General features: G+C 46.1%; 3 protein-coding genes across 8 annotated transcripts; 2 read left to right on the plus strand and 1 right to left on the minus strand.

Annotated features, from left to right (window-relative positions):
• Positions 1 to 704: 704 nt before the first annotated feature.
• On the plus strand, positions 705 to 9,516 carry LOC138770987 (uncharacterized). Its single transcript, XM_069950368.1, has 8 exons — positions 705 to 861; positions 3,268 to 3,351; positions 3,953 to 4,033; positions 4,123 to 4,461; positions 4,594 to 4,701; positions 5,550 to 5,642; positions 7,426 to 7,506; positions 7,717 to 9,516. The coding sequence occupies exons 1-8, from the start codon at positions 706 to 708 to the stop codon at positions 9,388 to 9,390; spliced, it is 2,616 nt and encodes an 871-aa protein (XP_069806469.1). The 5' UTR covers position 705; the 3' UTR covers positions 9,391 to 9,516.
• LOC138770436 (dentin matrix acidic phosphoprotein 1-like) lies at positions 9,427 to 11,169 on the plus strand. Its single transcript, XM_069949539.1, has one exon. The coding sequence runs from the start codon at positions 9,427 to 9,429 to the stop codon at positions 11,167 to 11,169; it is 1,743 nt and encodes a 580-aa protein (XP_069805640.1).
• Positions 11,170 to 13,082: 1,913 nt separating this feature from the next.
• Positions 13,083 to 22,194, minus strand: NOP9 (NOP9 nucleolar protein). Of its 6 annotated transcripts, none has more exons than XM_069949273.1 (11): positions 22,092 to 22,194; positions 20,554 to 20,830; positions 19,983 to 20,423; positions 18,760 to 18,840; positions 18,541 to 18,682; positions 18,023 to 18,215; positions 17,562 to 17,702; positions 17,359 to 17,484; positions 13,946 to 14,176; positions 13,706 to 13,811; positions 13,083 to 13,495 (listed from the first exon to the last, which is right to left on the minus strand). In XM_069949273.1, exons 1-11 carry the CDS (start codon positions 22,116 to 22,118, stop codon positions 13,338 to 13,340), a joined length of 1,923 nt encoding a protein of 640 aa, XP_069805374.1. In that variant the 5' UTR covers positions 22,119 to 22,194; the 3' UTR covers positions 13,083 to 13,337. The 6 variants fall into 6 exon arrangements, with proteins under 6 accessions (XP_069805374.1, XP_069805373.1, XP_069805376.1 ...); XM_069949272.1 differs by lacking the exon at positions 22,092 to 22,194 and adding an exon at positions 21,299 to 21,891; XM_069949275.1 differs by lacking the exon at positions 22,092 to 22,194 and adding an exon at positions 21,316 to 21,890.
• Positions 22,195 to 22,766: the final 572 nt, after the last annotated feature.

Genomic DNA, 22,766 nt, shown 5'->3' on the forward strand with positions numbered 1-22,766 from the left:
TGATAGCAGGGGGGTGAGGATGATGAGTGATAGCAGGGGGGTGAGGATGATCAGTGATAGCAGGGGGGTGAGGATGATCAGTGATATCAGGGGGATGAGGATGATCTGTGATATCAGGATGATGAGGATGATCAGTGATACCAGGCTGATGAGGACGATCAGTGATATCAGGGGGATGAGGATGATCAGTGATATCAGAGTGATGCAGATGATCAGTGATATCAGTGGGATGAGGATGATCAGTGATATCAGGGGGATGAGGATGATCAGTGATATCAGGGTGATGAGGATGATCAGTGATACCAGGCTGATGAGGACGATCAGTGATATCAGGGTGATGAGGACGATCAGTGATATCAGGGGGATGAGGATGATCAGTGATATCAGGATGACGCGGCTCCATTGATTCTAATGGTCCTGGTTGCCTCGCTCCCCTAAGTTACCATGTTCTCTTTGAATATATAAACATGGGCATCAGTGCTATGAGTGGCATCCTGAGTGGCATCCTGCAGCTTATTGCAGCATAGTGAACCAGGTGGACATAGTTTGTGATTGTCTAGGAAGCCGTAAACCACTGTCTTTTTTTTTATCTTGCTGTGCTCACCTGTGATATGAGACGCCCATGATCTGTCTTGATCCCCAACAGGCACGCCAAATCACTGTTCTCTTGTCTATTCTCACTGACGTATACAGATGTAATTTATAATGGACCATAGAGGACTCCTGATAACAGTTATGGATGATGGATCTTTGGAGACTGAAGAGTTGTCCAAGAACATTCTCAGGAGACATAAGAAGCCCCTGTACATTATCACCAATGAGAAGAGCCGAGACTATGTGCTGCACACCACTGCCTCCAGGGTAAGAGATGTATGTAGTGTGAGGACCAGACAAGGAGGTCACCATTCATAGACATCCCAAAAATTATATAAAGAAGATAGAGGTAGACATCTCCTTTAAATAGTCACGACCAGTCATGCAGAAGGTTCACATATAATAGTCTGAGGCCATAGATCAAATGTTAAATTGAGGGATTGCTCGTTCCAGATCCCAAGTCCTTATTTATTAAAAGACCCCAGAGACCTGTATACTCAAGAGTATACTCATCACTTCTCGCTCCTGTCAGGCCTAGGCCGCCATTTTCCTCTAGTAATCACTAAATGGCCCCTAGAGGGTGTACAGGAAGACCTTCCAGGCCTAACAGGATCAGGAGCAGTGAGTATATTCACAACAGCCCAAAAGGGAGGCATACAGCACCTGCCTTCTGCTCAGTACAGATGTAGTCAGTGGCAGCTACTTCAGGAGCAGGGCACTGTTAGCAGATTCACTGGGCTGGATGTCCTGTGTCCATCCTTGTAAAAAAAAAAAAAAAAATAGGATGGGCAGAGGGTTGTGGGAACATAATAAAGAAGTGATACTTACCTCTCCCGGTGCTCCCTCCGTGTAGTGTCACTGCTCGCAGTCACCTGCTGGTCTCCTGGATATCCTATCATGTCAACCAATCATTGAAAGAGGCGGGACACCTCTGCAGTCACTGACTGACTGAGCAGGTAGGTGGAAATATAGGAAACCAGAGTCTGAAAGTGAGCTGGTGGCACTGCGGCTGCAGGGCACTGGGATTGTATCACTTCTTTATCATGTTCCCCTGCCCGCCCTGGTATTTAAGATTTGCCTGGAGTTCTCCTTTAAGGAATCTGCCACTCAAAAGGAAGCTAGCAATGCTTTATGCAGTGATGTTGTCCCACAATTTGGCACACCTTCTGCTTTTGAGCAGGAAACCCCATTCCTCACTAGTATAGTCACAGAAATAAGCTAGTGATGCATAAAGCATGACTTGCTCACTGTCCAGTAAGTGGAACTCGACGTTCCTGTCCCGACTCTTATACGTACAGCATATATCTTATACATGTGCTATGCATGCTGGCTCCACAATGGAGTTTCTCATTGTCAGTAGAGATGATCGAGCTGTGGAAAATCTTAGGTTCTTTAGAACTCGAACCTTGTCGAACCTTCCGCATCTGATTCCCGATGCTTTCCCAGTCCGTGGGGAAGGAGAAGACAGCCCGGGTACCGCCTGGGTAATAGGTAATAGGCTTTATCTCAGAATTCCAGGCGGTACCCCGGGCTGTCTCCTCTTTCCCCACGGACCGGGAAAGCATCGGGAATCAGATGCGGAAGGTTCGACAAGGTTCGAGTTCTATTGAACCTAAGATTTTCCGCTGTTCGATCATCTCTAATTGTCCTTTAGTTTCCCGTCAGTGTTGTGAACATCTCTGTTCCCTTCTATCTCATGGGTAAAAACACAAGCCCAAGGCAATGTCCCAAAATGGCAACAAAAGACCAATAATTAGTCAGATCTACATGATTATTAGTTGCTTAGCGATGGAGCGTTATAAGCTTATTTCACAATGATGGCAGAACGGAGCTGATCAATGTTTGTGCCTAAGAAACGAACATCTGCTGGATTTCTATGGGGTTAATGTTATTTCTTTGTATACACATAAATATCTAGTGACACATCTATCGTAATGGCTGGGAGAGATGGTGGCCACCACCACAACCGTTCCTTCTTCAAATCTGGAAAACTTATGGCCCATAGCAAAATGAACATTTCGCCTTCCATCCATGGGCGAAACCTAGACGAATGGCATCAACACTGACTGCCCTCCCACACCCGCTAGGAGCTAGCTGTCTTCCTTATTGTCTCCATCTAACTGAGTTGGTTATTTGTGGTGTTCACCCAGGGAACCAAAAACTTTGAAAGTCGAGTACACGGGGGTATGAAATTTCAAGGGACAATGTCAAGGGAATCCAATTAGAATGGAGGAAATTAGAATGAGGTTGGACATTAAATGATGCCCCATGTGGTACTTTCTGTTGGTTCCCATCCAATGTGGTGTACTGTTATACAGTGTATATACACCATACCCAACAGGTGCAGGCTGGAAGCTGTAGGCAGCACCCATCAGTCATGGCAAACATTGGGGATCACTCTGATCGTTTAACTGTTTAAATGCCACAACCAAAAATAAAAAACTACTGCTCATGGGGCAAAAAGAAACAAGCCCCCACCAACACCACCACATGTCCGTTAATAAAAAAAAGTTTCAGGGTCTGAACATAGTGATAGTAAAACAAAAAATAACCACGTTTGGTATGGCTGTATTCGTACTGACATGTAGAATAAATTTAGTATGTCAGTTTTACCGTATGGTGAACTCATAAAAAACATATTTTTTAATCATGCCGATGTCATTGTGTTTACAGGACACAAAGAAAATGGCACGTCAACTAAAGTCTTTCTACTATGGAATTTCCACCAGAGTGTTTTCAGTATCGTCCGACTATGAGGTCAGCATTATCCATGTACATACACGAGATGACATCTCATTGTCAATGGTTTGCCGTTCAGTTGTTAATATAAACCAGGCAGTTTTGCCTTCAAGGGAATCTGTCAGCTGCAATGCGCATTTGAAACTGCAGATACTGCTAGATGCTGTTAGGACAAGGAGACACATGGTACCTTTCATATATCCAGTTGTGCTTTCAGAATGTAGAAAAATGTTGACAATTTACGTGATGGTTGATTTCTTTTATTGGAACTAGAGTAAAGATGAATTTACATTACAAACAAAGTGAAGCACTCGGCTTATATGCCGACTGCCTTTGATTTCCATGCCGTTCCATGTGCTTGGAAAAGCTGGATCCAGTCCTGGGAAACTGGGATAAGTAATGTAAATTCGCTCATATCTAATTGGCACCATCAGTGAGATACTGTAAGCAACGTATAGAGCTGGCTAAATGTTTGGCCCATTTCCTCAACTCAATCATCCCATTTGATAATATTGACCAAGAGGTTTTTCCAGGTATTATTATAACAATATCATCTACAATGTTCCATGTTGGTAGTCTTACACCACTACACATACCATAGTAACAGTATTTTTAATAGGTAAGATTATGCCTCAGCCGAGAGGAAATATCAAGACTATCTTTCAACTACAACCTCATTGGCTTCATTGTATCATGTCTGGTATGTACTTAGCTGGAAATATATATTATCTTCAGGACTTTTTGGCGATTTCGAAGAGTGGTAATAGTAGCCTATAATTTCTCATCCAGGTGTCTGAGGAATATATGGAAAGACTGAGATCCTTTGTTCAAGACACTGAAGAAGAAGGATTCATCCAGGAGATATGTCGGCCAGCAGGAGATTTCTTCTGCTCCTCAGACAGCAATCAACATAATAAACATCTTGAAGATCTCCGAAACATCTTAAATAATAAGATCAGGGCATTGTGTAGAAGATTGGTAGACACTATTGGCAGTTTTGTCTGTGGTGCCTTGGTCGCTCTTGTAGCCGCTGAATTGGCATCAACTCATGGAAGATCCCAGCACTTTGATGATGAAGACGATGTCCAACTAGTGCCCAAGCAACCAGTGATGAAGCATCATGAGAAGGTGAAGAATTCTGATGTTAATGGTGAAGTTATCATGACTAAGTCTTATAGTAAAGGCTTTTTATACACTTTTGATTTGGCAAATGTTCCTTATTTTATTGAATCTATTCAAAATTCTCAATATTCTTTCTAGTTTGAGAAGATGGTGAAGGACTTTGATGTTAAGACTGAGCTGAAAGGTGACATACGTTGGACCAAGAACTCTTACTCGCTCTACAGAAACAAATCCCTAAATGGCTGGGTAATGACATTTAAGCATCAGTCTGAGGAGTTTTTTTAGAGGCCTAGTCCTCCTGTGAAGCAAAGGCCTCCAATAATTACTCCAGAAACCAGGACCATCTAAGCTTGGCCAACAAGAAGATCTGGTTTAAGTAGTGAGTTGTGTACCCAATAGTGCAGTTTAGAAACTTTTTTTTTCTATTGACTGGTGGAGGTGAGGAAGTGACAACTTCTGATCTGTGTGGTAACCCAGGGGTAAGGTTTCTGTAGGCGAGATGGAAGTAGTTGTGTTGTACGGATGTCAACTGGTGCCACCTCCCCAAGAAGTAGGCCCATCAACATTTTTGTCAGTGTTTACCAGGAACATTGTTTACCAGGAATCTCTTTGACCCTGGTAAACAATGTCCTGGCTGATGGTATGTTTGTACCCCAGATCTGTTGTGTGCAGTGCAGACCAAGACACTAGAACTTGAGGGTGGTCGCACTTTTTACTGAACACGTGTGAAGTCCAGTTGTTATCTAGTGAAATGTTAAATCCCTGAAGTTTTTGAGCTTGTCTTTAGGCTCAGAGGCTCCAAAGAGGCAAAAACTCTTTTCTAGGATTCTCTTTTCTTAAGATTAGGGTATAACTGGATGCAGGGTGTATTAAGCTTAGGCTTTAAAGCTTGTTCATGTGATCGTGACTATCCTAGGCACAATAGGGAAAACCCATGACACAGCTACAAAATGAGGTAGTGCAGCTTAGACTGGCCCTTTCCTGTCCTCTTTATATACCTGCATCGAACAGTCCTATCCACAATGGTATGTTATATTCTACGTTACTATCACTGATTTAATAGCGTTATTACATGCAATTACTATTTATCACAGGTACCGGTGGGAAAGACACATGTACAATCTGGAAAGATATTCTCTTTTGGTTTGCGCCTTAAAACTTTCTCGATCTGTGGACGCAAATGGCAGGTGAGACATGCAACAATAATTGTAATAGTCCCTGGGGTCTAGGACCCATCTCAAAATGGCCATTGCTTCACCATTTGTTTAGCCATACTACCTTAGAGAGACTATTACCTCAACCTGTGAGGTTCTAGCTGGCCGCATCTGGTTGTGAGGTAACTTCCCTCTCTCAAAGTGATGCTGGTCTTGGGTATGGCTCTCCTCCTCTCCGCTGATGAACATAGTCACAGGCACTCCTGAATTACGAATCTCTTATTCAGAGGGTAGAGGATAAGTGTTGGTTCATAGAAGTACACATTCAGTATTGTAACGGCACTTGGCCTGGTCTGGGTCGTGGTCCTCTTCCTTTCTCTCAGCTTCTCTTACTCTGAGCTAGCCTCCTGGAGGTTTGGGCTCCCTCTAGTGGCAGGCATGCGCCTGTCCACCTGTATTTATAAGCCGGAAGTTTCTGAAGCCTCTCTCATTCTCCCGAAGCTCTCCCGGCAGCCGAGTGTCTCAGATGAGACGCTCAGCTGCCCGGGAGAGGTTTGCCGATCTCTGTCCCCGGTGCAGGTAGTGTACTGCCTGTGCCAGGAACTGTGCGGGAGGTGCACGGAGGCTGGCAACGGGCCCTAGGTGAGTTAAAAGGTTTGGTTTTTTTGTAGTGGTCACCCCATACAGAGGGGATGGGGCCATTTTTAAGCCCCCACCGTAAGGTGCGACCATACCCGGCATATAAGATGACCCCTGACTTTAACCCCGGAAAATATGGTATCTCCATCTCTTTTTTCAGTTGTTGTTGTTTGTCAGTCAGAAACCAAGTCTGTGCTCCCTGGCTATCTGCCACTTCATAGTGATCTTCTAGGTATTTGGATCTCAGTTGATTCTCAGTTCCAGCTCAGCTTCAGTCTGAACTAAATCCTAACGTTGGATCCTGCACTTCGACCACTAAGGTAGAGTACCTACTCCCAGACTCCAGCACTTCAGTTCTTCAGTCAGTGATCGCTGAGGTCCTTCTCTGAGGGTAGCGACCTGGGAGTTTCACGCAGAGAAGTCTATCCTGCCTTGCTGTGGGTGCTAGTGAAAACTGGGAGCTCCTTAGACTCCACTCCTTGGGGAAGAAACCCCAGCACTCCTCGGTGATCCAGGGGATCCACTTCCTTCGACCATCAATTATAAGTATCTTCGGCACTCCCAAAATGAATGGAATTGTGGACCAATATGAAAGCTGCTATTCCATTTGGCCAGTAGCTTTGAGAGTCCTGTTATGAAGACTGCAGAGGCCTCCCGGTGGTTAGACTTAACCCTGGAGGTGTCTCACCAATTAGATTTGTCTCCACATGAACCACCAGGCCTAGAAAATTGGTACTTATTTTCAAGGCCTCTCTTAGCTCCAATGTAGCCTTGGCTTTGCTTATAGATGCTTATGTAAAAAAATGGTTACTGTCTTTCAAAACAGCTCAACATCTATGGTTTATGTCTGATATTGTAGCTCATATGTATTGAAAATAATAGGACTGAGCTGCAATATGAAACACAACATGTGGAAAGGTGTGCAGCTGTTTCTTGAAGAAAGCAGCCATGTTTTTATAATCCTGGACAAGCCCTTCAGGGTTGATCACCACCCCTCATGTATAAACCACTATATTGTTCTCCCTGTCCTGCTATATTCCTGTAAGCCAGCCTTAGTTCTCTCGAAAGCATCCCAAAATGTCAAATTGTTGACCAATGTTTGTTGACCAGATGTGAACAGATAACTTCAATCTCCCAAACATACCAAACTCTAACTAACATTTCTTTGTTATTGTAGGTCCAACTTTTTCAAAACTATGAAGATACACATAGTATGGCCTCTTCCTTCCATTTCATGGCTTTTGCTAATCACCTAATGGTATGTAAATAAAGAAGATGTAGAAGACTGAGCTTGATACTTGAAGGGACAGGGAGGATTCCTAAAAAAAAAATTAGATCTAACTTGGGGCCAATCTTTTTGGTCAAACATCCACTATGGCTGATGAAACATGGGTGAATGGTTTTCTAAATGTTCATGCTCATAACCCTCTGGGAGATTTGACCAATGATCATGTTCTTTATCATGTAGATGTTTCAAAAGTGGAGAAAAAAATTGGACATTTTTCGGAAGGACATGAACCGGAAAGATGATATTATCCAGGATATTTCAGAGCTGGCTGCCAGGTTTTACTGTGACAGGAGCGGCAAGAGAGACGCTTTTATAAATCATTTTCAAGAAGAGATTAAGAAAAGGTGCGAAAACATTCACAATTCCCTTGAGGCAACTGAAGGACTTTATGTTATGGGGGTTGGGTTGGTGGTGTTGGGAGCATCATCTGCATTGTTCATCAATACAAACACAATGAAAGATTATGGCAGTATAGATCAGAGAAGTTCAAAATGGGTTAATGTTCTTAATGTTGATGAAGGAAGGGTTTGTACAGGTACAAAGGGCACAGAATGGGAGGTAATAAATATTAGAGTACATAAGACTAGGAATCTGGAGTTCCAGGCAACTTTAGATGCACGGAGAAGAGGTACAAATGTGAACAATTGTGGACTACTAGAGGATGGTGCAGATAGGGCAGAGAGAAAGATCATAGGGAAAAGACAGAGATGTCAGCAGCATGAGGAGAGTGATGGTGTCCAGGAAAGCATGGATGGTAGTAAACAAGGAGCTGTGACTTCTAGTTCCCAGGAAGATGAGATTCCTACTGCACAGGAATGTGTTTGTAGTCATGACCAAGGAGAAGCAGCTTCTAGTTTACGGGATGGTCAAGATGTTGGTACACAGGAAGCTTTGGCTCACATTGTACAGGAAAGTGTAGATGGTAGTGACCAGGAAGATGTCACTCCCCGTGCACAGGAGGTTGTAGGTCATTGTGAACAAGAAGATATGCCTCCTAGTACACAGGAGGTGCAAGGTGCTAATGACCAAGAAGATGTGGCTCCTAGTACACAGGAGGTTGTAGATGACAGTGTTGGTGGTCATCATGACCAAGAAGATGTGGCTTCCAGTTCACAGGATGGTCAAGATGTTGGTACTGAAGAAGCTTTGGCTCACATTGCACAAGAGAGTGCACATGGTAGTGACAAGAAAGATGTGGCTCCTAGTGCATATGAGATTGTAGATGGCAGTGACCAGGAATATAGGGCTCCCAATGTACAGGAAGTTGTAGATGGCAATGTCCAGGAAGATGTGGATCCTCGTGCACAGGAGGTTGTAGATCACAGTGAAGAAAAAGTTGTGGCTCCTAGTACACAGGAGGTGGTAGGTGCTAGTGACCAGGAAGATGACGCTCCTATTGAACAGGAGATTGTAAATGACAGTGTTGGTGGTCGTGACCAAGAAGATGCGGCTTCTAGTTCACGGGATGGTCAAGATGTTGCTACTGAGGAAGCTTTGGCTCACATTGCACAGGGTAGTATACATGGTAATGACCAGAAAGATGTGGCTCCTCCTGCGCAGGAGAATGTAAATGGCAGTGAAAGGGAAGATGTGGATCCCCGTGCATATGAGGTTGTGGATCATAGTGACCAAGAAGTTGTGGCTCCTAGTGCACAGGAGGTGGTGAATGACAGTGTTGGTGGTTGTGACCAAGAAGATGTGGCTTCTAGTTCATGGGATGGTCAAGATGTTGGTACTGAGGAAGTTTTGGCTCACATTGTCCAGAACAGTGTACCTGGTAGTGACCAGAAAGATATGGCCGCCCATGCCCAGGACGTTGTAGATTGCATTGACCAGGAAGATAGAGCTCCTTAAGCACAGAAAGTTGTAGATAATAGTGACCAAAAAGATATGGCTCCTAGTACACAGGAGGTGGTAGGTGCTAGTGACCAGGAAGATGTGGCTCCTAGTGCACAGGAGATTGTAAATGGCAGTGTTGGTGGTCGTGACCAAGAAGATGCGGCTTTTAGTTCACAGGATGGTCAAGATGTTGGTACTAAGGAAGCTTTGGCTCACATTAAACAGGAGAGTGTACCTGGTAGTGACTGGGAAGATGGGGCTACCAGTGCACAGGAGTTTGCGGATAATAGTGACCAAGAAGATGTGCCTCCTAGCACACAGGAGCTGCTAGGTGCTAGTGACCAGGAAGATGTGGCTCCTAGTGCACAGGTTTTAGATTACAGTGTTGGTGGTCATGACCAAAGAGATGCAGCTTCTAGTTCACTGGATGGTCAAGATGTTGGTACTGAGAAAGCTTTGGCTCACATTGCACAGGAGAGTGCACATGGTAGTGACCAGAAAGATGTGGCTCCTACTGTACAGAAGATTGTAGGTGGCAGTGACAAGGAAGATAGGGCTCCCACTGTACAGGAAGTTGTAGATGGCAATGTCCAGGAAGATGTGGATGCCTGTGCACAGGAGGTTGTAGATCATAGTGACGAAAAAGTTGTGGCTTCTCTTACACAGGAGTTGGGAAGTGCTAGTGTCCAGAAAGACGTGGCTCCTAGTGCACAGGAGAATGTAGATGACAGTGTTGGTGGTTGTGACCAAGAAGATGCGGCTTCTAGTTCACGGGATCACGGTCAAGATGTTGGTACTGAGGAAGCTTTGGTTCACATTAAACAGGAGAGTGTACCTGGTAGTGACCGGGAAGATGTGGATCCCTGCGGGCAGGAGTTTGCAGATAATATTTACCAAGAAGTTGTGGCTCCTAGTACGCAGGAGGTGGTAGATGACAGTGTTGTTGTTCGTGTGCGAGAAGATCCAGCTTCTAGTTTGCGGGATGGTCAAGATGTTGGAACTAAGGAGGCTTTGGCTCACATTGTCCAGAAGAGCGTACCTGGTAGTGACCAGAAAGATGTGGCTCCCCATGCCCAGGAGGTTGGAGATTGCATTGACCAGGAAGATAGGGCTCCCTATGCACAGAAAGTTGTAGATGATAGTGACCAAGAAGATGTGGCTCCTAGTACACAGAAGGTGGTAGGTGCTAGTGACCAGAAAGATGGGGCTCCTGATGCACAGGCAAATGTTGATCTCAGTGACCAGGAAGATTGGGCTCCCAGTGCACAGGAGGTTGTAGACCATGGTGACCAAGAAGATGTGGCTCCTAGTACACAGAAGGTGGTAGATGACAGTGACCAGGAAAATGGTGCACCTGGTGTTCAGGAAGTTATAGATGTCAGTGACCAGGAAGATGTGTTTCCTAGTATACAGGGGGTTGTACGTTATAGTGACCAGAAAGATGTAGCTCCCCATGCACACAAAGTTGTAGATGGCAGTGACCAGGAACAAGATAGTGCTCATACACAAAGAGGATCCAATGCTAACGTACAGGACGGTGCTCATCCACAGACACAAGAAGAGTCTAATATTAATGCCCATGATGGTTGTCAGCCAGAAACACAAAGGGAGTTTAAGGCTAGTGCAAAGAGACCCTCTTGTAGCTGCTGGATTCTGATGGGGCTTGTGGCCTTGATCTTGTTGACAATCTTTATACTGATCATCATCTCTATGTCGGATATATCAGGCTTTGACCTGGTATTAAGGTTTCGGATTCTGACTAAAAATCGCAAGGAAGGCCCGCCCATAGTCTAGACTAAAGTTGACTGCAGACATTGGATGCAACCAATGCCTCTGTAGACAGACCCCTGATAAAGTCTACCACAAGAGCGACATTTCATCCTGTCCCACCCAGATGTTTATCTCGTTCAATGCAGCATTACAGGAGTATGGCGCCCACTTATCCCCACGGACATGTTACTGGTGGAGTCTGAGCTCAGTGGTGGTCTGTGGCTACCAATCATTTAAACTGACCACTCAGGTTACCCCATTCCCGAGGTATATCACCACCAATCAACCTACAGGGCAAGTGCTAGGATTAGCATGTGCGGTTAGACACCTTCCATGTTTTATTTAGTGTCAACAAAAAATAGTATCGACAGCAGGTATCAATATAAAAAAATATTCCATGTGTATTTTAGAGAAGAGTGGTCCAATTTGGCATATTACGCTGTAATCATTTTTGGATATTATACCACTGATCAACATGAGAAATCACTGTACTGTATTTGTCCATGTACTATACTATTAAATTTTTTTTTTAATAACACAGACAAGTTGTTCCACAACCCAAAAATAAGGTAGGTACGGTGTTCTGTATCAAGAAGCAACACTGCATCAGTAAAGAAGGGGTTAATCGGTTAACTCTCCCTCCACACACAACTCCTCAGGTGGTCTGCTGGTACCTACTGGTACGAAGGGGATAATTCAGAGGTCAGAAGAAAGCAGCGGTCATACACCATAGAGACACATGTAGGCAAGACAGCAGCGGCGAGAGATATCCGGACAAGACCCTGGGGAGTTCAAGCACTCACCGATTGGGTTACGTCTGTGCAAACAGGATCTAGGCTGCCTGAACACTAAAGTAGGAGGGCACTGCAAAAATAAGGATCTGCTATTCTGAGCAGGCGATAAAGGTGGAAGAACCTTTCTATTGCCACCTGCTACAGTGCTATGACAACTGGCCCGTGAGATACTTGATATACTGAAACAATTTCTTCTGGATAGCCTGGAATTTATGTTAATAAAAATAAATGTCCTATAGGGTGGACTAAAGTGCCAATTTCTAGGTACTCCTATAGGAACTAACCTAGCACCTAGCTCTTCTTGGAAGTGCTTAAATATCAATACCCTTACAAGCCTAAAAATAAAAAAACTGAGATCTACCCCCTCCAAGATGGCTTCAAGGTCACTTAGTGACACTACTTCTAAAACAAAGTTATTTCATGTATTTTAGTAATCTATTACTTTTTCATTTGCTTTTTATTATAACCCCCAAGACCTAACACATCTTACGGGTCCGGCGTCCTGCTCTCCCGCCTGGCCAATCAGTGGCTGCGGCTGGGCAACACACTAATTGGCCGGACAGGAGAGCAGGACGCCGGACCCGTGCAGCAAGGACAGGTAATGTATGCTTACAGCGGGGGAGCCGGGCGGGAGCAGAAGGGGTTAAGGGCGGTATAATTACATACTCGCTGGGGTCGTTTAGACTGCAGCAAGTATGTAGTGTATGGGAACTGCCAGGACCTGCCGGGCTCGCAGCGAGAATCTCGCTGCGAGCCCGCCCGTGTGAATATACCCTTAATGTTTTCAAAAAAATGACCCTGAAATGACAGTTACGCTTTAAGATTAGGGATGGTCCGAACCTGCCGAGGTTCGGGTTCGTATGAACCCTAACGCTCGGCATCAGATTCCCGCTGTCTGCCCGCTCCGTGGAGGGGGCGGATACAGCGGGAGTAACGCCTGGAAAACTGGGATACAGCCTATGGCTATATCCCAGTTTTCCAGGCGGTCCTCCCGCTGGATCTGCCCGCTTCACGGAGCAGGCAGATAGCGGGAATCATTACCAAGGGTTCGGGTCTGTACGAACCCGAACCGAACTCTGTTCGGACCATCCCTATTTAAGATATAAAACCAGCAATACGCAAGGTTAAAAAAAAAAAAAAAATTATAATTTTATTACACAATGTTCCTATAAATTTATGGGGAATGCTTCTTATATACAGGCAATGAAGTCAATACAAGGACCAGTGTGTTTGTCTTCTGACGGGAATGAAGATCATCCCAACCCAACAATCCATAATGCAAATGCCGTCCTAGAAGTCATCATGACTGCTTGTCCATGTCAGGATATAAAGAGAGGGAGGCAGCTCACTACAGGATACCAAGCACAGTTCCTCAGGATAAGTTCCTAAACAAGGTCCTTAGTCCTCTAGGATATCAGCAAACATCTTGCGCCTCTTGTTCTCCCCCTGTTGATGCTCCTCCCAGTCTTTCCGCCGATTCACAAAATGAGTTAGAGCAAAGTTACGGGCGATGTGGTGTCCAATGGGGTCACTCTGCAGCTCCCGGAGTCGTTCAACTGGTAAGAAGGGGAAATTCATTTGTAAAAACTTTCTATACAACAATAGTAAAACTTTACTTCTGTAAGACTGGATAACGACCTTCATGTGACTAGTAACACTGGCTAGTTAATGTGGGAAGTATAATTGTCTATATATATACTGCAGGTAGTCACACATTCTTCTACTGTATGTAGAAGCCTTCACCAGTATATAAATAATATGGTTACCTAGCTTCTGGGCAATCTCCTCCTTCACTCCCATGGTGGATGCATTCCATACACGATCCAGCACTCGGCTCCCATACTTGTTACACGCCAGCTCCATGCAATGAGTCTAAGGTGGAAAAAAAAAAAAAATTACCGCCCACTGTACAAAAGGCTGCTCAGGGAATTAAGAGATTAAGCTATAGGAGCAGAGTCTCGGAGCTGACATCAGTACTAGGCGGGGGTCCTTCACTACAGCCTCACCCGTAACTTTCGTAGAACTTTTTTCCTCTGTTTTTCCGTGATGGTGGCGCTGTTGAGCAGAGCATCAAATACGTGGCTCCCGGCCTGGCTACAAGCTACAGTATGGAGGTCGGATTCTGTCATATTCCCAAGGCTGTGCAGAACTGGAGCTGGATCTTCATAATGGAGGAGGTGTTGTACTAATACGGAGCCATGATAGTTGACAGACTGCAGCTTTATGTCTGGGTTATCCTGAACATGAATTAAAAAAATGAAATATAGGTATAGGTTGCACGCATCTCTACAGCCTTTTCTGCCCCCTATGATTGATTCCAGAGCGCTATACAAGCGATAGGTGTTCAACAGGAACATTACAAGGGTTTTCTTCCAGTGCTGTTCAGCAGTCCTGGACACTCGCCTTAGTTGCCAGGGCCAGGGCTGTTTGTTGGTGCGTCATCTTCTGTTGTGCGTGAGAAGCTGAGTCAAGAGAGTGAAGAGCAAAGGTAATTGTGGCGTTGTAAAAGGTTGGGTGCCATTAAGAGAATGTGGACAGTGGCAGGAGGGAGTCAGAGAGTGCTTGAATGTTAAGGTGTCTAAGGTTCCTGTGAGGGTGGGCGAGGTTCTGACTGGGCAAGGGGGCAGTTGAGGAAAAGGGAAAAGAGAATGTTAGGAGGTAGTGGTCAGACATGTGGAGAGGTCTGCTAGTGAGGTCAGATGGGACAAAGGCAGGAAAAGATAAGGTCCAGTGTGTGAGAGACCATAGAGGACCATTATGTGAGGCCGAAGGAGGCGGTTAGTGAGAGAAGTTTGCAGGCGGCTGTTTGGGATGCGTTGATGGGGACGTTGAAGTTGCCCATGAAGATGGTGGAAATGTCGGTAAAGAGGAAGTGCAGTAGTGGTGAATTGTTCAAGGAAGGTGGTTGCAGAGCCTAATAGTCAGTAGATAACGGCCACTTGGAGGTTGGAAGGGGAGTAGATAAGGATGGAGGGTACTTCAAAGGAGGTGAGGGTGAGTATAGGGAGAGGAGGAGTTGGGGTAAAGGAGCAAAGGTCCATTAGCAGCAGGCCAACCCCACCAACCTGTCTGTTGCCAGGGCGAGGGGTGTGAGTAAACTGGACCCCACCGTAGGGTAGTGCAGTAGGGGAAACCGTGTCAGTAGAGGTCAGCCATGTTTCAGTTAGGCCTAAGAAGAATAAGTTGTGGAAAAGAAAGGGAATTGTGGATGAATGAAAGTTTATTGCAAACAGAGTGTGCGTTCCAGAGTGCAAAAGGGAAGGGGGGAGGATGCATGTGGTGTTAGAGGGGCGGCGTGGTGGATGAACGAGGGTAGTAGAGTACATGAGATTCAGTGGGAAATGGCCAGGATTGGGAGAAGTGTCTCCCGCAGCAAGAAGGACCAGAGGTGTGAGTAGGAGAGGATAATAATAATATAATGCACAGGTACGAGTATGTGACAGGCAGCACCACCGCAACGAGATCAGCACAAATAAATGGATCAAGAAACTGTAGCGAACACAGATATAACAAAAAACCGACTACGTGGCATAGATGGTGCAACAGCTGTAGACTTAGAAAAGAAGCGCTAAGCACTGACCCATAACAGCAGCAAGAAGAGTCTCTATAATTGTAATAATGTGGGTAAGTGGCGTTGTGTTTAAATAGACAGGTGGTAACACATAAATACATGTGAATTATGTTACTATCACTAAAAACATTTAGAAACAGACGTTAAAATATTTTTGTTGGTTCAAGGCGATAGAGTCGACAGCGTTTAATTTGGAAATTCCACCTTTGATCAGAAGGAGCTTATGACCATCCCTTCCTTCTGACGGGGCATAACCTCATTTAGGCCCATAAAGCGGAGGCACTTGGTGTCTCCCTCGTGCACTGTGCGTACATGCTCTAGGAGCCATGGAACCCCTTTACCAGTCTTTACCGAGTACAGGTGTGCTTTAAACCTCGTCCATACAGTGTGTTTCATTTCCCCCAGATAACAACTCCATAGGCACAGGAGGACATATACCACCAACTTATATATACAAGTTATGAAATTGTTCCCAAAACAATTAATACCATTTAGCTTAACATAAGCCGTACCAATCATCTGGTCACAGTAGGTACACTGTAAGTGTTATTGCCCTGCGGCAAGGACAATAATAACCAGATCCGGATGTTGGCGTCCTGAATAACTTTATTGATTTTGGAATTTTGGAACGCAAATGTAAACCTGTTCTGATATTTTATTGCAGCTTTGGCAGTTGAGCTAAAGCTTCGGCTTACAACAGCTGAAGGGCCGAAGGTTCCCCATGCCTGGTGGAGATGGAACGTTGCATTCATCTATTTACAGGAAACCTACTGCCTGTAATGAACGGCTTCACTACGACGGCTCCCACCCATCTCAGGTCAAGGAATCTATACCTTATGGCCAAATGAATCGATTGAGAAGGACGAATAACTCTGATCAGCTGTCTGAGACGTATGCTAGGGATCTAGAAGCCAGATTTAAGGGCAGGAATTATCCTCCAAGTATTGTTAGAAAATGTCTGGAAAAGGCTATGGCTCAGAATAGGCTGCGGCTCCTATACAACACACCTGCCAAAGCTGTGAGAGAACAACAGAATCACAACAGGTTCACATTTCCGTTCCAAAGTCCCTCTAATAAAGTTATTCAGGACGCCATTAGAGAGACTTTGTTAGAAAGAGATCGTCGGGATCTGGTTATTACATTTGCGTTTCAAAATTCCTCTATCAATAAAGTTATTCAGGACACCAACAACCGGATCTGGTTATTATTGTCCTTGCCGCAGGGCAATAACGCGTAGACAATGTACCTACTGTGACCAGATGATTGGTAAGGCTTATGTTACGTTAAATGGTACTGACTGTTTTGGGAACAATTTCATAACTTGTATATATAAGTTGGTGGTATATACCCTCCTGTGCCCGGGTCATTATTATGTGGAAAACGAAACACACTACATGGAGAAGGTTTAAAGCACACTTATACTCAATAAAGACTGGTAAAGGGGTTCCATTGCTCATAGAGCATGTACGCATAGTGCACAAGGGAGACACTAAGGCTCTGTGCACACACAGCAAAAGCGATAGAATTGTCCGCTGCGGAATGCCATCAGCCTTCTTGTCATAATGACACTCTATGGGTGGCTCGCCTGGAATTCCGGGATTCAGCCTATTACCTAGGCTATATCCTGGAATTCAAGACGGTCCCTGGGATGTCTCCTCCTTTCGCACGGAACGGGAAGGCATAGGGAATCAAATGCGGAAGGCCCGGCTAGGTTCGAGTTCAATCGAACCTAGTTGTTTCCGCTGTTCGATCAAGCCTAGTCCTGAGCAGTGCCAACCACTATAATACTGCCCCTATATACAAACATATGATAATACTATAATGCAGTCCCGATGAGACAGGTCTTACTTTATGCTCAGAAGGCTTCTCCTCCTCCTCTTCCTCGATCTTGTAGTAGGTCTCATATGTCAGTAGAGACAGGAGGAGCGGCACACAGGTGACACGGCGGGAGGCTGGGGTGGCGCAGTGGAACGCCTGGGGAGATAAGAAAACTATTAAACACTGAAAGATAGAACAGGGCAAGGATGGAGAACTGCGGTGGGGGCACCTACCTCCATGAGGTGGGAGACAAACTCCGTCTGGTGACTCTGCAGTCTCTTGCACGTCTCTGCCAGGGTTGTAATGATCCCCATGTTACCTTTAGCCAGAACGTCCTCCATGGCCGGTGACAGTTCCTCAAACAGCATGGAGAACTAAGAAGATGACAGATACCGTCACTCAGAAATCCCAGGGGCTTCATACATGTCCAACTTTTTGCTTTGTCCTCCCACAATTCTATGCTCTGCTCCTCAGTCCTAAACATTGATCTCTAGGAGATGTCTACAACTGTTCATGCCGAGCTTCCTGCTTCATGAACAGAATGCTAGAACTTCAGTAAAGACTGACAGCGAAAGGGAATGGATAGAGGTCTACATAACAAAGCATATATCATTCAGGGGCTACAAAAAGTTGGGTAACATAGTAATGGCTTCTCAGACATGGCATTAGGAAGGATGAGGAGGCTATTACTTACCAGCTTCTGGGTCTGGACGGCCCGAATCAGTCTCTGCACCGTATAGTTGGCGATGGGATGGACAGACAGCGCCTGGAGATGACCTTTAAAGTGATCCTCAAAGAGGCGGCGCAGCTGTTTCTTCTTGGAAACTTCCAGAATTTTCTCCAACAGGCGGCTGCTGGTTTCATCCTTCAGGAAAACCAAGAGGGCGCTAAAAAAGTGAAGATGATCAGTAGGGCTTATAGGTGACAACTACACAATGGGCGGAGCTAGGGTTGGCCCCACCCTCCTTCCTCATGGGTGAGGTGTGTCAGGGGCAGTTCAACCAATGGGAAGCAGGAGGGTGCCATATTAGGGGCAAACTTCTATATCTAGCTCAGAAGACCCTAAACCAGGGATAGGGAACATTCCGCCCTCCAGCTGTTGCAAAACTATGGGCTGTCCGGGCATGATGGGAATTGTAGTTTTGCAACAGCTGGAGGGCTGAAGGTTCCCCACCCCTGCCCTAAACAGAGACACAAAGCCCCTGCCCTTACCTGCCATCGCCTGAGACATTCCTGGAGGACAAGTAACTGATGACATCATCGCAGAGCGCGGCGCAGGTGGACGGTGACTTCCTATGTAGCACCTGTAGAGCGGTCTGCATCCCCAGGCTGGCCAGCTTATGGGTAGTAAAGACTGGTGAGAGAACACAGCGAGGGTCAATAGGATGTCGCAGTAAGGTAAAGGGTTAATAGGCGGCGCTATGACCTCACCTCCAATGTGAGCCTTGAATAACGCGCTCAACTCTTCTAACTGCTGCAAGAAACTGGGCGGAACCTCAAACTCTGACTTTACTGCAATAGAAAGTGAGAAAAAAAAAAAGGAAGATTAAAGTGTGAAAAAAAAAAATCACCAGCAAAGGGGGGGGGGGGGGGGGGGGGGGGGGACAAGAACAGGAACACGATAAAAGTATACTTTCCCATCCCCACCCCCTCGCAGCACTGCCTTACTGGTCACCGACAGCCGCTGACCTCCTGTAGCTGTAACGTCACAGCCCCGCTGATGGATTGCCTGGTCTGCCAACCAGTGACTGAGCGGGACAATGCGGCAGTCACTGACTAGTTGAGTGGGCAATCCGTCAGCAGGGCTGTAATGCACCAGGATGCCGGGAGGAAATGACACCCCGCAGAGGTTCGAGAGAGGCTCTACGAGGGCACTGGGACAGGTAAGTATACTTTCTTTATTATGGTCCCGCACCTCCCTGCCTGCCAGTGATTTTTTATTTTTGAAGGACTTCCCATTAAACAATGTGATGTTAGTGATGTCCCCAAGAGTCCCCTCCATGGGACTAGAGCTGCACTCATATAGGTTCTTCCTTTCCCTTACTTGTCTGGTCAGTCACAGGACTGCACTTAATCCCCTCCGCTGTGCTATAGTACTAATAAAAGTGCAATGGATTAAACAGACTGGCACTGTGCTGGGGGATAACTTACATTACACTGCTATGGATGGCATGTGTGTGTGTGGGTTACTGATGCACTGGACTGAGTAGACTGGCACTGTGCTGGGGGATAACAAATTACACTACTATGGATGGTATGTGTGTGGGGGGCGGGGTTGCTGATGCACTTTACTGAATAGGGTGGTGCTGGGGGATAATTCACATTTCACAACTATGGATGGCACGTGGGCATGGGGGGTTACTGATGGCACTGGGATTGAACAATCTGCCACTGTGCTAAGGGATTATTTACTATGGATGGCATGTGTGGGGGAAGGGTTACTGATGCAATGGACTGAACAGATTGGCTCTGCACTGGGGGATAACTTACAGTAGATTACTATAGATGTGGAGAGAGAAGGGGTTACCAATACAATTGATTACCAAAGTGTTACATGAGCAGAAACAAAAAAAAAAGCAGTACAGTAAGGAAGAGGTTACACTAAGCATTGAAATGCTGGATGGGTATGAGTTAATCCCCAAAGACATGTCTACCTGTTGGACCCTGCGTTCCTTTCTTGGAGGCTTCTTGGTTGAGGATGGTTCCGCTCAGCACCTGAAACAGAGTCCGTACGATGAAGCTGCCATGTGTGTTCTGGTTGTAGGGCAGAAACTTTCCCTTTACTTCCAGGCACAGACTCAGAATCAGATCCTCTAGGCTGCTGTGGGGATCGCCCCCATCATCATCATCCTCCTCCTCCTCTGTTGCTTTCTGAAGCCGTTCATACTGAAGTAGAGCGGTCTGAACCACGTGAGCCCCGCTGCGATGCCAGCATACGGTCTGCCAGCTCTTACTGAGGACCTCCAGAACCTGGCACAGCTGGGCAGACGCTGCGGTGGACATCAGCTTCTGCAGGACAATGCTGCCGGACATGTCTGTGGCCAGAGCCAGCTCGTTCCCCTTCACCTCATTGAATACGTTCCGGACAAAGAGAACTGCGAGGAAACAGAGGAGACGTCATGTACCACCCTAATATGTAATGGTACAGCCCAATCTAAGGAGGTGCCCCCCAGGAACCAGAGCTGCCAGGAGGGTCCCCCCCATCATTGTACCCCAGGTTCTTACCCCGGTCATCTTCTGAGGCAAAGTCTTGCTGCAGCGTTTCTCCCACTCTCCGGAAATAGCCCACAGACTTGGGGTCCAGCCGTGGCAGTGGGCTGTCATGCGGACCTTTCTTGCTCTGGTCGGCAGCAGATGGTGCAGCGGTAGTCTCGCCTGCTTTCTTCTGTCTTTTTGGAGGGTCTTTGGCCTGAGAAGATGTCGCCCGCTTCCTCTCACCCTGCTGGGGTCTCTTCTTTGCGGTGAATTTCTTCTTATCCGTCCCCATGGTCATCCCTTCTATCTGAAACCAAGAAAACAAGGGAGGTGATTCATGTATGAATAGTGACTGCAGATGACATAAATGAGGACCCCAATCTCACCCTGGGACCCCCACTCCCTCTACTAGGCAGAATACAGATGTTAGACATCGTGCAATTGCTGACTTCTTTCACTAGCAGGTAGTACTGTCTGTCAGGGACTGCTGGGAGTTGTAGTTCTGCAAACATGGCAGAGCTTAGCACTGGGTAGTCCTTATTGGGTCATACCACTTCACAACAGGGGTGGGCTGATAGCATTTAACACCACCAGAGCTGCCCTCCCTTATTAAAGGACACCCCCCTGGATTCAACACTTGTAAACACTTCCTATTACTACAGTACATCTCTGGACCATACCACCTGACTTCAGAGGGGAGTCCAGTAGCTACAATACAATATCCATTATAATAGATACAGTACTGATATACACAGGTAGAGTCACCTATAATAACCTCGTTACAGCGCCCACCTCTCCGCTGCATCCAGTCACGGCTACCGGGATCCCGTCCACATGTGCGGCCGGTGACGTCACCCGTGTGGGCGGAGAGTTTATGCCCTAATGACGTAATCAGTAACGGCCGGCTCGTCGCACGGAATGATGACGTCACCCGAGGTTATACATAGTAACCGTCTCCTTCCCCGTCTGGATGGGGCGTCTTCCTTGTAACGTCAGCCCCTGTTCATACCGGGGGGTTATAATAATGCGGCATAATCTGTAGGAAACTGCAGCGCCACCACAGGGGAGATAGGGCATTACACCTTCACATACTAAGGGGGAGGAGCGTGACACAGAGATTCTCAGTCCCCGACCCCTCTAAACCAAACCAGAGCCATGCTTTTCAGGGTAGCTTCACACACACCGTATCGCAGCGGATTTTCTGCTGCGGATCCGCAGCTGACAGCATCAAATCTGCTGCAGATCCGGTGTGTGTGAAGGCACCCGCCAATATACGGTACTATTAGGCAGTGTTCACATGTTACAGTACTGTGTAATCACAGGCAACCTGCTGCAGTACCGCACCTGCAGCATGTGAACACAGGCTTATAGGTAGGGGAATGTCTGAGAAGTGATCCTAGAAGGGACATTTCCCTATATTAGCTGTGTATAGCAGTGGTCTTATATACAGCAAGAGCAATACAGACCCTGCACATAGGTCACACAAGCACTGTAATATTATGTGTATAGCGCCAACAGATTCCGCAGTGCAGAGTATAATATAATGGGGCTTGTACACAGGAGCATACCCAGGGACATGTGGCTCTGCTCTCCATAGTGACTGGTCGCCTTCCATCACCTTCCGGTAGTCGCAGGGCTCACTGGTCTTCCTCGAGGTGATCACTGGCCCCGCCGCTACCATTTTGGTTGTTCCTTCCATCCATAAGGGCCCATTTACACAGAAAGATTATCTGCCAAAGATTTGAAGCCAAAGCCAGAAATGGATTTGAAAAGAGCAGAAATCTCAAGTCTTTCCTTTATGACCTGATCTCTGTTTATAGTCTGTTTCTGGCTTTGGCTTCAAATCTTTGGCTTCAAATCTTTGTGTAAATGGACCCTTAGAATAAAAGTTCCTCAACTTACTCATATTTTAGATTTTGGTTACCCCATTAAAAGAGAACCCCAGTGAGGAGGAGGGGGGGGAGAATTCTTAAAGTGTCATTTTTTTTTTTTTGTAGAAATCAATAGTCCGGGCGATTTTAAACTTTATAATTGGGTTTATCAGGCAAATATGCCATTTTTTGCATTAAAAAAGCCTTTCCCCAGGTCTCCTCTCCCCCCCCCCTCATTCACTGATCATTATCAGGAAATCTCGTCTCTTTTACATCAGTCGAGCCCAGTGTAATCTATAGAGGGGGGAGATTAGTCACCAGCAGAGAACAAAGGATTACACAGCGGGAGCTGTATGAAAGCTGGTATTCAGA

This window comes from Dendropsophus ebraccatus, chromosome 13 (genome assembly GCF_027789765.1).
Source record: "Dendropsophus ebraccatus isolate aDenEbr1 chromosome 13, aDenEbr1.pat, whole genome shotgun sequence".
Classification (NCBI taxonomy): Eukaryota; Metazoa; Chordata; class Amphibia; order Anura; family Hylidae; genus Dendropsophus; species Dendropsophus ebraccatus.